Source organism: Lutjanus erythropterus, chromosome 2, assembly GCF_056507025.1.
Source record: "Lutjanus erythropterus isolate fLutEry1 chromosome 2, fLutEry1.hap2, whole genome shotgun sequence".
NCBI classification, from domain to species: domain Eukaryota; kingdom Metazoa; phylum Chordata; class Actinopteri; order Lutjaniformes; family Lutjanidae; genus Lutjanus; species Lutjanus erythropterus.
In genome coordinates, this window is record NC_139318.1 from 34,323,036 (window position 1) to 34,338,089 (window position 15,054).

Sequence of the window (15,054 nt, forward strand, 5' to 3'; positions counted from 1 at the left end):
TTTTCTTAATTAAGTCATTTTAAGTAAGTCCAGAAATCACTCAGATGCTTGTAGTGGGGTTCTGAGCCCTGAGCGTCGTCTGTCACATGATCTTTATGAGTTTGGTTGTGTGTCCGTCCGTCTTTGCATCTGCCAGTTAATCTCGTGTACTGCTGGACCAGGCTGCTTATTATTTTTTGTGCACATTTATGACCGAATGTTCAACAACCTCTCATGGTGGCAGTGATTCACATTTCTTTCAAAACCTGGAAAAAAAACAATACTATTGACTGCTCTGTTTTACACCAACTGTTGACTCCTCACTCCTCTTAACCAGCCAGTAGGGGCAAATCCTCAAAACATCTAGGCTGAAAACAGGGCTCTCCTGGTCAAGGGGTTCACAAACTTTTTCATGTCAGGGACCCTCAGAATAGATGAACATAAGACCACAGACCCCCAATTTGAAAGATTTTGTCCTAATATGTTTTGTCCTTGTGTTGTTGCTTGTTTTTTCTTTTCTTTTTTTTAGTTTTAAAGATAATTCAGTCATCATAGTCAATCAATGATCAAACCTGGATCACCATAAATCACAATCAGTCAAAAAAGACCAACCCTATTGCTTGCCTTCTTTCCTCCTTTTGCTGGGAACTCTCTAAAACCTACTACCCTGTTGGTCCCCAGAACCCAGTTTGAAAACCACTAACCTAGTCTGCTGCAGATTAATTCCAGTCCCAATATCTTAAACTCCACTAAAGTTAGAGTGAAGTCATTGAAAATGAGAAAAAAATGTGCAGAAAAAAGAATTGAGGGCCCTTGAATTTCATTATGTAATACCTGTATGAACCCTGACTAATATGAATTCATAACTGTTTATTTCAGAGTCAGAAGAAATATGATGTTCAGCAGATTTAAACCTTTATTTTCAAACAAAGCAAAAAGCACAATAATCCATTAAAATCATCTCTTGCAACTTTTCAATTTCAAGTAATAAATCAGATTTTCAGGCAGCTGTGTTAATTCTCATGGCTCAAACACATAAAATACTCAAACAGTAAAATAAATAATCAAATAAATTAATATAATTTACATTCACATTATATATATCACATTATATACACAACAATATAAACACATAATGGTTAGATGGCTGAAACCTCTGTTTTTCCTCTATGTCTGGTGCTGCTATCTGCATCGCAGCATAAATAAAAATATGTTTCTGAAGCAAAACAGTGCTGACACCAGAAATGTAAGTTTTGTGTCCAAATGTGACACCTGAGAAAAACGCAGGACCCTAAGCTCTGTTGACAAACACCATCTTGAAGCCTCTGATGGTGGAGCTGATGTTGGTGAGCGACAGGTTGGCCTGCAGCATCTTTCTTCCCACCATGCTCGGGGTGAAGCTGATGTCCTGCTGCACTTTTCCACCTGGACGCAGTTGGTGCATCCTGCAGGAAGACAAAAAGATATACGAGAGTTCACAAAATGTTCAAGCACTAATGCTACGACAGTGATCGCATTTGGCTTCACCTGCTCTCATCTGGGTGGAGTTGCTGACTGCAACAGACCAACTTTGTTTGTAACAGTTAATCTAAACTTAGCACAATAATTTAGCTATACTTTTGTCTATAACTACTAATAACAAGCTTTCAATGTTCCTTTTGTGCTTGCAAATTATTACTGGCGCCAATCTGTTCCCAGCAGTGGAACGTTTGTTTTTTTTAGCCACACCTGCCTAAATACAGAACACAAACATACACAGAACAATACAGGTGTAACAAGCCTACATTCCTTCACCAAATACACAGTGTACTATCACGTACTGCACAGTGACATTCCTGAATAAGATCAGTCATCATGCGTACAGATCACTGACTCGCCTGCAGCAAACACGTATATAAACAATGAAAATCATCAATCTTACCTGAAGTGAATCTTGCCCTGGATCAGTCCAGCCCCGGCTACACTCAGTACTCCGCTCACTGGGTATGAGAATGGGTTGGTGAAGGTCACTGTAGCCGTTTGCTCCTTGAGAAGCGTGATGGAGTCTTCATCTGCAATCTGAAGAAGAAAATTCACTTTAATGGAGTGAAATTATCAAACCAAAGATGCATTGTTCATTTCTCTGTTTTACAGATTGTAAAAGAAAGAGAAAATCTAGAATATTTTACTGAGTTTTAGGTCAAATACATCTAATGAATAACCTAAAACCTATTGCTTATTGTTTACTGCACTGTTCATCATAAAGCCACTTTTGGTTATTGCTGTAAAACTTTTTTACTGTTTTCAAATGACTTTTTATCACTCTTTGTCTTTTTTTTTTTTTTGTCTCGTTACGACTTTAGACTTAGACTTAAGACTGCCCTTATAAATTACTAATAAATGATTCATAATTAGGTTGTAAACACTTAACAAATCTTGAATGTTATCGTCACATATTTAAAGAACCTAAAGCATATCTTTTATTTTCTAAATCCCTCAATAGAAGTGATTTTGCCACCTAAACATTCAGAATCTCTGTTTCTTATGTACCTGTATGTTGAGCTCTGGGCTGGCGATATTGAACTCCTCTGAGGCCAGGACCCGCTCCTGACTCTTCATGTCCTCCAGGACCACTGCCAGGTTGATCAGGTCGTCTCCCACCACATCCTCGTACTGAGCTGGGAGGATCTGCTGCCGAATCACCTTGACTGGAGAGAGATTCAGACATAAAAACCACAACGGTCTTTCAGAAGTGAAAACCTGAGTCTGTGGATGAGTGGTGAATGGTGAATTTACCTTCCATGGGTGCCAGCTGGATCACTCCGTGGGTCTCCCAGAAGGTGTCCGAGGGGCTGTGGTTGTACTCTTTCGCCTGAGCGTTGAGATGCACCTTCATCATTTTGGCGACCCTGTGCTTGTTGATGACTTTGACTGTGAAGAGGATGGGCTGCCCAGCAACAGGAGACTTATCCAGGGTCAGGAAGACGACCACCCCCTTTGATGCGCTTGCTGAATAAACATAAAGAAATACAATGCATGTGATGACGTGTCTTTAAACAGTTTTAACCAGTCTGATTAAGGTATTGAACATTTAAAATTACCTATTCTTGTTGTTGAGTCATCTGAGACTGTGGAGCTCCTTGATGTAAGAGTAGAAGTCGGGCCTGTAATGTAAAAATAGAAAGACAAATGTGAGCAGAGTGACTTCAGAGAGAACATCAAGCCACTTTCTGAATGTATTCTCTGTGTTTGGCTCGTACTTTTGATGTATTTGTAGTCTCTCGTGATGATCTGGTGCCTGGGGAGGCCGACAGCTTTGGTGCAGATGAGAGCTCCCACTCTCTCTGTGTCTTTGGTGTGGCTGGCCACTCGCCCCTGGCTCATGACGATCGTGTGGACGTCGGCGTTCACCTCGGCGTAGACGAAGGGGATGTCGTAAAACAGGTCAATACGCCGATCCTTGATTGCTTTGACTGGGGCCGGGCCACAGCAGAACACTCCTACAATAAAAGAAGGAAGATAAAGCGGTTATGGTCATGCTTACTCGAGAAAACAAGTCCAGACCAAAGAAGCGAGACATTTTCTCACACACCTCCACTCCTCTCCTGAGGGGTCGGGTCCAGAACCTGCCAGCCGTCCATTCCAGGTCCCAGATCCCTGCGAGTCATCCAGCACTCCACCCAGACATGGAAGTTCCTGTTAAGAAGAGTCAAAATAAGATATCACAAATCATAAAAACAGTAATGTATTATATTATACTGCTTTTAATAAGAACCATTTTTTGTCATGATTCTTTTTATCTCCTGGTCTCTCTATGATTCACATCGGCTTCTTATGTTTTAGTATGATTTTGTGAATTTTTAACCTATAATCTTTTGCTGAGGTAATTTGTTTTTTATTCTTTAGATAAACTTGAATCTTTGAATTTTAGAAAACTAAAAAAATGCTTATTTGATAAACTGTTCACAAAATAAACTATTAACTATTAGAATATTAGACCTTTTCAACAAGAAAAGTAAATCACCTCAACAAAAGATCACAGGTTGAGAAACTTTTTGAAAGGAAGAGTTTGAGTTTGAACTTGATGTGTCATTATTTGGATTCTTGAAGACTAAATGGTTGCAACTGAAAATACTAAATAATTAACTATTATTAATTTTTCGCTTTAATGAATTTTTCAACAAATGTTGAATTGATAGAAGAAACATTGTATCCCAGTGGGACATTTCTGGTTAAATAAAGGTTAATAAATTTTATTAATTGTGTTTTATTATTTAGTTTTGCTTCACAAAACTGAATAAATGTCATCTGTGTCTTTTATAAACCAGGCTTGCTTTAGAAAAAGTGTCAAAAAAAACTGTTCAGAAGTGAAAGCACTAACCAGATGCTGTCTTTGCTGCGGTTGAGCTTCTGGCCCATCTCGTTGTAGAACTCCTCAATCACCAGGTTGTCATTGGTGTCGTGAGCAGAGTTGAAGTTGGTGACGACGCGGCAAGGAATGCCAAGGACTCTCATGACTGACAGACACGATTAAAACACAGATAGAGACGTTAACATGCTGGCGACAATATCTGAACACTGTGTCATGGAAAAAATGATTCACTGTGGACCAGGCTGATAAGACAACATGATGTCATAGCTTACAGATTTAGGCCTGTACTGATTATTGAAGAATGTACACTAAGAATCATGGGAGCTTAGTGATTTTTTTTTTGTAAATTAATTCATTTAAAAAGTTTTCACCTGTGCACATGACAGCTGCAAACACCCAGCACTGTCCATACTTGACTGGGCTGTAACCAGACTGAGACCACTGTCTCAAGATGTCCCCGCTGCCCGTCCACACTGAGGGATTCACTCCCTGTTTGAAGTCGCCTGACCACTTTCCCTTCAGCACTCCGCGGTCATCTTCACTGTTGATCTGACAATAAAAGAGATGATAAATAACGTCAGTTCCCAAAGATCGTAAAGCAAGCTCGGGCGTCTCACATCCTCTGAAATGATTCTCAGGCACAGCGGCAGTTTAATAACCACTTGGATCAAATGTTTTACTGCAATAATTGCAGTGTTCCTGAACGCCTCATTTAGAGTTCAGAACTTAGCAGCAGGTGTGTATTTATCTTAACAATGTGCAGAACACGGTGAGCCAGTTCAAGACACAACATGCTTTTAATAAGCAGCACCGACACTCATGTTTTCATGTGAAGTAAATAAAAACATAGTTGAAACAGAAAACTGGTCATAACATGCAGTCTCTGTCTTTGTGAGACCCTTTGGTGCAAAATCTGTTTGCTTTTTAAAGTGCTATATAAATTAAATAAATCTGAAACTTGAAGCGATTTATTCTTATCTTAAAGTTTACATGTTCTGAATCTGTTGGCACTCACCATGGCAGATACGACTCGGCTGATGTAGACGGGGTTGTTTCGGTTCAGGTAGTCCATTCTTCTGTTCTTTTGGTGCTGAGGGCTGACTTGGAGGAGATTCAGGCATGTCTCCAGAACACTAGGCTCATACTGAACACAGAGAGAGAAGAAGACATGAGTGAATTAACTTAACTCTTCCTGACATTTGAAGCATATTGTAATGAAAACACCCTTAAAGATGAGGTAGGGGGTTAATTTTTGGCATCACTGAACAAAAAAAAAATCCACAATAACTGTCAGCATAATGGAATTCAAGAGAAAACTAGATTTTTACACCTGCGCTTTGCTCTATTTTCAGGCTTTAGGAAATCTAACCTGTGGCCCAGACTTTGGCCAGTCATAGGTCCGTAAGATAGTTCATTGTTGAGTCTCTTTGAGGCCTCAAACAACAGCTCTTGGTCACTTAAAAGCTCAGCTGTCTTTCTCCAGAATCATTTACTGCATCTTTAACTTGCTCTCGAGTGACCAGTAGCTGATATTTCATCTCGGGTTAAGGATTAGGGTTTGTGAAGATCAAGATTTTGTCATCTGTTCATATTTGACTATGCAGTTACTGTTTGCTGTTTTTTTTTTTTTTACCTCTACTAATGTACCTATTACCATTTTTTCCCTCATTTATCCTTCCTATTTTCTTATTTTTGCCATCATTTTTTTCTGACTTTGTTTCAGTCTCTCTCTGGCAGAAGGATTTAATCCAGCTCAAAGATAAAACAAAATAAATACTGTGGTTGGACATAAGCCCTGACAAAGACCTAGAGCGGTCTAAACATGTTGGCTTTTTAATATTTCCTTTCTTATTGTTAGTTTTCACTGTTTTCCAAGAGCACCCGACATTTTTTTGCATTTTCTTACAGATACGGATTCTTACAGATACAAGCAATACTTGCAACCCAACACAACAGCAGTACAATACTGCATTTATGAGGCTTAATGTAAAACAACAACCAAAGAAGTGTTTTTTTTCTTACTGAATCAAATTCTGATCAACAGATTTTGGTTTTCATACCTGATCAAAGGACCATGGTCTTGAGATAAGGTTCATAGCTGTCCCCATAAACAGCAACCCAGAGTCATTCAGGACATACTCCTCTCTCTGGTCCTCAAAGGGAATGTGCACTGTGTCCTCTGCAAGAAACAATCCTTACATTTAGTATATCCTAATGTAATTACATTTTAATATACATTACTGTATACACATAAAAAGTTGAAGACTTCTGCTGCCAAACTGACGTTAATTTTTCTTCTGTTTTGTTACGCTGGTGCCAGACATTTGCTCTGATGAATCCTTACCTGTCGGGTATGATTCACAAAGCCAGTCACACAGCACATCACCACTGTACTGTCAAATTAGACTCCCATAAAAGGAATTAATAAGTGAAAAGTGGTGAACGGACGCAATATGTGAACTCAAGTACGTTTCTATGTTTGGTTAGCTCACTGCTGACATATTATAAGCTACAAAAGCCCTCAGAGTCTGCAAAAGTTGATATTCCCTTCTTAACTTTCTGATCAGTTCATTGGGTTGACTTGGACTCACCGTGACACCAGGGATTGCAGAGGAGGATGAACTTTCCAAAGGCGGCCTTCCTCTTCATGCTGTTCTGAGTGAACACACAGAGCTGAAATCTGTAGCAGCCCACCGAGGCGGAGGCAGGAGAGGAGATGAAGATGGAGGGGCTCTGGAGGTCCAGGCCCTCTGGCTCCACGTAGGCTCTCCAACGGGAGGAAGAAGCCTTCTTGGAGAAGGTAACGGGCATTACCACATACAGACGGCCTGAGGAGAGCAGAATCGAAGACAGTCAGGCAAAGAAATTTTAAGTTCAGGTTCAGATTGGTTGGATACAAAAGTTTCTTTCGACTAAATCTAAATCTAGACTACCTAGCATGACTTTGATCCTCATGGAGTCAGTCTTAGGGTTTAAGGGTCGGCCCTCCAGTTGCACAGTGACTTTGAACGGGGCTCCTCGTCGCACCACAAGGGTTTTGGAGCTGCTGAAGTCCTCTGTCCTGTGTCTCTCCATGTTTTCAGTTTTTTCCAGGTCAACATCTTGTATTTTCAAGTCTGCAAATTAAGAAAAAAAAAAATTAAGAAATTGCTCCAGAAATATGCATTCAACAGTTAGACTGCAGTAAAAAAAATCAGTCTGTACACAATCTTAAAAAAAGATTAAATGTGGTAAACCAACAAAACAAGCCATGAAAAAGAGCTTGCATTTCTGGAGACAAATCTCACCTTCCATTTGTTAGTGTCTGTTGCTTTTGCTCTCTGCGGTATGACCCCACTGTCACCCTCCTTGGGTATATAAAGCTTTGCCCAACCCTCTGAAAGCATGCTACAGGTGAGAAAGTGAACAGGTTTTACTCAATAGTTACCAAGGCCCTCAAGTTATGTGCATCAAAATACATGCCACAGAATGGTACGCCCCTCCTTGTCAACTAAGTTGCAGTTTCAGACGTAAATTAAGCCTTGAGTAATCAGGCCCGCCCAGTGCAACTGAAGCGTACAGTGAGGGAGGATTACGTTAGTGGGTGTGAAAACTTGGAACACGCTGTAACGTTTTGCAACACAGATACAAGATCTGTAGCAGAAGCAGCTATACTTTTTTTAGCGAATGGAAAGCAAACTGCAAATTGCCATTTCTGATTAATATCTATTGATACAGATCAAAAACTTTTATTGTAATGCAAGGCAGGTTTATTTATATAGTACCACTCAGGCACAAGGCAATTCAAAGTGCTTTACAGATAGTATTATTTCATACTATGTGCTGCTGTACCACTGTTTGGTGAAGATGAGTTTGGCGTCATGTCACACGTCTATCCTTTTGTGTCACAGATTTAAACTGAATTATTACAAAATTTAGAATATTTAGAAGTGATTAATGTTGGTCATCTCTTATCGTCATCTTTTACTTACCTTACTGTGGAAAAGACTTTCATCATTTTCTTCCAAGTAAAATGACTCAGATCCTGTGTTTTTACATCCATATTTGTTTTTCAGTGTTAGCTTTATTTACACAGCTTCAAATTTTTTTTAATTTGTTAATTAATTAATTATCCTTTTTAAAATTTTCTTATATATTAATTTATTATTATATCTTTTACTCCAAAATAAAACATTCATGAACTCCTTTGTACCTCTGCATGTATCATAGAAATTGACATGGACAAAAGAATTAATCAATGTTGATTGGTTATTTTACATGATTTGCATTTATAGATGCCTGTTGTGTTGATGCACTATCTATCACTGTGTTACCGCACAAACCCAATGACACACTCAGCTGTTTGGGTTATGAACTTGAGATAGATGCTGAGCCTCAGATATCACTGTAGCAGTAAAACCCACAACAACTATGCACTCTGTGTACTATTTGTGCTATGTACTATGTGCCTTGATATTTTTAAAAGCAAACTCAGTGCCTACCTTTTTGGCTTTTAATTGAGCATTATCTATTTATTTAACGTGTAGTTCTTATTATTATCGCATATTTATTTATTTATTTTCATTGATCTGTTTTTCTAGCTGGCATATCCTTTCATTGAATCCACTAAGTATTATTAACTTATTTATTTACTTATTTATTGATTGATTTTCAATTCTTTTTTGTATTTTGAGTTTTTATCCTGCCTCTGGTGTTTCCTCAGTTCCTGTTTTTAACGAGTGCTGTTCTTATGTTAGTCTTTGCTTTGTGTGTGTCTGTCTGTGTGGCGGTGTCTCGGCCTGCAGAGACCCTGTCCTCTGTCTGTATTTCCTAATTTTCTCATAGCTTTGTGGTGCTTGAGACGCCAAGTACTAATGTTAAATGTTTGACATCCTGGCTTCTTTCTAGAAATTTACAAACAGCTCAAACAAATCTTACTGACTCTACCTTCAAGCATGATTTAATTCAAGTGGTCTGAGAAAAAAAACAGACTTCTGCTCCTCTTTTTGGCTCTGTTTCCAGGCTTTAGAAAACCTAGCGCATGACGCTTTATCCAGTCACAGATCAGTAAATGACTGCACTGTTGAATGCAGTAAAACTCAAACTGGCCTGACAGAAGTAAATTTAATGTAGTTTAGGCAGCTTGTTATCTTACTGAGATCATGTTCATGTCTAAAGCTACACTAAAATGTTTTTTTATTGAACATTTTGATTCATTACAGATCTGCCTCAAGTCTGCTAAGCAAAAAGTTATGATAACTGTTATAACATGCAGACAAAAATGCCAATCATAGTACTATAATAGTACATAATAAAGAAAAGATTTTAAACATGCAAACACACAGAGTGTGGCCACTGCCTGCGGCCTTTACAGTGTTGCATATGACACAGTAACTTCTACTCCAGAATAGAGGCGTGGGAGTTTAATTAGAGCTCAATAGTGTTTCCGTTGATGTTTAGACTTGCCCACAACAGAAAATAGTTTAGTTACATAATTCATGTTCAAAGGGGAGCTACCCACTCATCCATTAGGCATGTACAGTAGGTTACCTGGGTGGGATGAATTTTTTGAGAATGAATATTGCCTTTAAGTCACGACAAGGACCAGAGTATTGGGTGTCTCCAGGAAGTCAGATGTAAAAGACTAAATCTGAAGACATGTAAGACCAGTCTTTGATTATATCCCACAAGTAAAGTTTCAGTCAGTTGGCTCAATGGACAATTTTATGATTTTTAGCTGGGAGCCGCACAAATCCATGGATAACAATATCAACGTCTGTGGCCCAGACTGAAATATCTCAACAACTATTGGATGAATTGACACAAAACTTGTTGCAGATATCTAGAGGATGAATTTGTATGACTTCCTGAAGTCACCAGCAGGTCAAAATTTTAATTCATCTGGTGAAATATCTTAATATCTATACAATATACTAGCATATCATTTACTACAGACATTCATGAATCCAAGGTGATGAATCCTCCTGAACTGAGTGATCCTTCAGTGCCACATTGGTTTTGACTTTGAGGGAAACAAAACATTAGATTGACTGACACGAAATTTGGTGCAAATAATCATGTTCCCCTCAGGATTAACATGTACTAATTCTGTGATCCCTTGCCCTTTCCTCTGGCACTATCACAATTTGATTTTCCCCCATGACAACATAACTGCAAAACATCTGAATGACATTCAGCAGTCCCTGGCGTGTTAAAATTGTCATTGCGACTATGTTAGTGTTCCCTTTATTTACTTCACATACTGCTGGTTAGTTCACTTGTTTGAAAATGGCAAAACTCAATTAAAGTGCAATTACTTACAAATTACAAAGTACAGACTTAAGTATTTTCCATCACTAATTAGTCAAGAACAGGCTTTGTTATAAGTTTATAACCATTGTTTACACATCTGACCACACTTGTGTGACAATGATTCATTTTCTGGACCCAGAGGTTGAGTTGCAGCTCCATTCATTTTAGATGGACATTTAATTACTAAAGCGATGATTAAGCATTTGAATAAAAGAAAAGATGGAAACAGGTTTGACTGAAACAGGATTTGATTCACTCCTCATTCAATATTGTCTAATAATGGCACACCTTCTGCAAAGATAAACATCAGTAAATTAATACAAACCTAAGTATGAGAGAATCCTCCCTTCATTAGTAATAACATAAAATATGAGTCATAATGCTCCTTGTTTGCCTACTCTGCAGAAAAAGTCGCTCAGCAGTGCTACACTTTGTAACTAACAAAATCAACAGCTGCCATTTTTAAAAAAAGAAAGGAGTTTTAGTTAGTTTTTTTAGTTTTTCCCTGCATCCTCTGCTGCAGGGCCTGCAGTCCTTTGTATGTGAACACAAAGAACGCCAGGTTGCGGGAGTGGGTGTATGTTGCCTTCAAAATGGCTCTTAGTTTGTCCTTCAAACTATCAGAGGAAAGAAAAACATGGTCATACTTCAGATGCTTTGGGAGTATTGTAATAGCAAGGTAATTAAAGGAACAGTTCACGCCAAACTCAAAACTACATATTTGTCCTCCTAGCCGTGGCACCACATACCAGTCTAGATAGTTTTGGGTGTGAGTTGCAGAGTTTTGGATATCGGCCACAGAGATGTCTACCTTCTCACGAATATAAAGGAACTAGATGGCACTCTGCAGAAAAAACAAACCTAAGTATGAGAGAATCCTCCCTTCATTAGTAATAACATAAAATATGAGTCATAATGCTCCTTGTTTGCATACTCTGCAGAAAAAGTCGCTCAGCAGTGCTACACTTTGTAACTAACAAAATCAACAGCTGCCATTTTTAAAAAAAGAAAGGAGTTTTAGTTAGTTTTGTTATGAACGTGTATCATAAAGTAGAGGCTGATGGATCCACAAATCTTTCCATTTGAAATCAAATCAGTTGATCATAATGCTGATATTAACTTTTTTCCTAACAACTGGTTCACAACAGATCACAGCATTTCAGCATATTTTGCATTTAACATCTTTTGTCTTTTATTATGTGGCAGCTGTATTTAGTGACACATTTCTGGAAATTAAAATCAGACAATTATACAATCACTCAAATATCAGCAGGAAAAATCATACGGCATATGCAAATATGCTGGTGTATCTCTTCAGCTGGAAGTTTGGTGTCAAACAAACAAAGTTAGCTTAGACAGCTGCAGAACACACAAGAAAACACATATATCAAGGAATCAAACATTAACAAAACACTTCTCACAATCTAAAAATAATTTTAAAAAAGGCATCATTCAATGATATTTGAAATATTAATATATTATAAAAAATAATACAATTATGGTATTGTACAGAGCTGGTCCATACTGAAAGAAACCAATGCTTCACTCCTGAGCAGCAGTCCTTGGTTTATTATAAACGAGGAAGTCTGAGATGTCGTGCCACACGTTGCTGTCATGGTACAGATAGTTCATCGAGGACTGCAGGGAGGGTTGGAGGGTGTGGGGGTAATATTCAAACAGCCACAAGACGATGCCCCACACCAGCGTGGCGAAGAGTGGGAAAGGGTCGTGCTTAGGTTGGGGGATAAATCCTTTCTCTACGGCTAGCCGAGACAGAGCGAACAAGATCCTGGACAGCAAGTACATGTTGATCTAGAGAAGGGCATGAATTGAATGTTTAAAATGGAGACGAAGAACATCCATGTGAACTGAACCAAAACTCACACCCACTGACTCACACAGGGCTCAACAAAAAGGATCGCCCGCTTGCCTGGAGCAAGTGCAATGTTGACCAAGTAAATCTGACAACTCATATGCTCAAACAGGCAAGAGGTAAAAAAGAATTAAGCTATTAAACTATTTTGACAACTGATAAACTGTTAAAGTATTCTTTTAAATGCAAAAACAGAAAATACTGTTTTCAGACTGCAAACATGACAACAGGGACTTTTTGTACTACAGGATGATGATACCTGACTATTGATGTTGTTGTTATCTCCAAACACCAACCATCCTCCAACACAGGCAGCCAGAAAGGAGTGAGACTGCATAGTTTTTCCCTGCATCCTCTGCTGCAGGGCCTGCAGTCCTTTGTATGTGAACACAAAGAACGCCAGGTTGCGGGAGTGGGTGTATGTTGCCTTCAAAATGGCTCTTAGTTTGTCCTTCAAACTATCAGAGGAAACAAAAACATGGTCATACTTCAGATGCTTTGGGAGTATTGTAATAGCAAGGTACTTAAAGGAACAGTTCACTCCAAACTCAAAACTACATATTTGTCCTCCTAGCCGTGGCACCACATACCAGTCTAGATAGTTTTGGGTATGAGTTGCAGAGTTTTGGATATCGGCCACAGAGATGTCTACCTTCTCACGAATATAAAGGAACTAGATGGCACTCTGCAGAAAAAACATACATATGAAAAACTCAGCAGCAATTTCTCTTTCCAGAACTCATGATCCAGTTAGGTCACATGTCCATAAAGTGCTTTTTTCTGCATGCCAGTGTCTTTTTTTAATTGTTCCCAATGAGGAAATGCATGCAGAAATGGCACTGTTCAAGTTGTTCCAATACAGATGCCAGTAACGGAAATAATCTAAATTGCCTAAAAGTCTATGCACCAATTTGATACCACACCCCACCCCCTCACAGGATGGAGAAGTCATGCACTATAGCATTCATTCTTTGTGTGTGTATGTTTACAAGGGGTTTATGAGCCAGGCCACATAACAATAATAACAATCATATTACATCCATAAAGTGTTAGTAGGATACAGCTGTTAAAAAGAATATTTATTTTTTAGCACACTACTAACAGCTCAGTATTTGGTATTGGCCAATATGTAAAATTCAGATATATTTACAAGAAAATAAAAATTGCATTGGACCATTTCAACATCTTTTTCAGGCAACCAATCTTATATTAGATGATGTCCTCCTCAGCTAAACAGTAACCTCTCATCCATGACTAGATGCACACTTCCCTTGGCACAATGATTCATTTGGTCAGTGTAGCTCTGTAGGAAGCATATAGTTCCTACATGAAACTACTCATAACACATTCTGTAGATTATCTTGACTTCCATCTAGTTCGATTTTATTAAAGAAAAAGGCAGACATCTCTACAGCTGATATCTCCAAAACACAGCAACTCACACCAAAACAAACTAGATGGATGAATAGCACTTCAGGTAAGGGGGGAAATATGTATTTTTGTATTTTGGGGTGAACTGTCACTTAAAAAACAAACGAACAAAAAAAACCTTACCTGCCACCCCTGAACAGAAATGTCATGACCAGGGCATGAGGTGCTCTGATTTTGGCCCCATATCTAAGAAACAAACACACTAATGTCAGTTCTGTCAAACTTAACTGAATTCAAAATAAAGTCAAACATACTCAGCTATTTTCATTTAGTCAACAAACATTTAGTTTTGTACGTTTTACATGAGTAACGATGGGAAAACTTTAAATTGTAAAACAGAACAATTTATGAACATAGTTACATTAAAAACATTAATTGATTTAGTCAACAAAATTTGCTTCTAATACTGTTTGTTGCCTGGAATTACCACGGTGTCTACAGACAGCTAAAGCTAGTGACCATTATGAACTCCAGCTGATTAGCCTCAGACCTGCTGTTAGCCACCAACTGTGTGCTACATAAGTAAACAATCGTAGCTTAGCTTAGCGAGCTGCTAACGTTAGTTTATCGACTGTTTTTTTTTACTCACACGGCGCCGTTTCTGAAACCTTTCACCACAGCCAGAGCAGCTTTATATTTCTCCTGCTGCAGCAGATTATTGACTGTGTACAGAAGAGTTTTTATCAGGTCAGGACCTGCCATGACTTTCAACGGGGCTGGTAGGAGACAAATACGTGCTGCACACACGAGCGCCAGTCATGTGTCACAGTGAAAATTCACCGTAGTGCAGCATTACAACGTAAGTTCCGACCTAAATTAAGTCAAGTGCTACCAAAATGTTAAACGTGTGTTTTAAGAATAAACAAAAAAGCAAAAAGTATATGATGTATGTATTGTAACCAGGGCTGCAACTAACGATTATTTTTATTATTGATTAATCTGCCAATTATTTTTTATTAATCGATAAATTGTTTGATCCATAAAATGTCAGAAAATTACCAAAAATGTTAATCAGTGTTTCCCAAAGCTCAAGACGACGTCCTCAAATGTCCAGATAATTTAACTTTTATTTACTTAAAAAATAACTCAGACTGATTAATCAATTATCAAAATAGTTATCGATTAATTT

The 15,054-nt window shown here is 38.4% G+C and overlaps 2 protein-coding genes across 2 annotated transcripts; both read right to left on the reverse strand.

Moving 5' to 3' along the window:
* Nucleotides 1–872: 872 nt before the first annotated feature.
* Nucleotides 873–7,765, reverse strand: tgm5l (transglutaminase 5, like). The gene is made up of 14 exons (XM_084737888.1): nt 7,618–7,765; nt 7,264–7,446; nt 6,922–7,158; nt 6,391–6,509; nt 5,346–5,474; nt 4,702–4,879; nt 4,340–4,475; nt 3,551–3,654; nt 3,219–3,458; nt 3,060–3,122; nt 2,755–2,967; nt 2,509–2,666; nt 1,901–2,037; nt 873–1,424 (listed from the first exon to the last, which is right to left on the reverse strand). The coding sequence occupies exons 1-14, from the start codon at nt 7,622–7,624 to the stop codon at nt 1,271–1,273; spliced, it is 2,058 nt and encodes a 685-aa protein (XP_084594014.1). The 5' UTR covers nt 7,625–7,765; the 3' UTR covers nt 873–1,270.
* Nucleotides 7,766–11,788: 4,023 nt separating this feature from the next.
* pxmp4 (peroxisomal membrane protein 4) lies at nt 11,789–14,696 on the reverse strand. The gene is made up of 4 exons (XM_084745438.1): nt 14,515–14,696; nt 14,049–14,111; nt 12,754–12,952; nt 11,789–12,433 (listed from the first exon to the last, which is right to left on the reverse strand). The coding sequence occupies exons 1-4, from the start codon at nt 14,625–14,627 to the stop codon at nt 12,164–12,166; spliced, it is 645 nt and encodes a 214-aa protein (XP_084601564.1). The 5' UTR covers nt 14,628–14,696; the 3' UTR covers nt 11,789–12,163.
* Nucleotides 14,697–15,054: the final 358 nt, after the last annotated feature.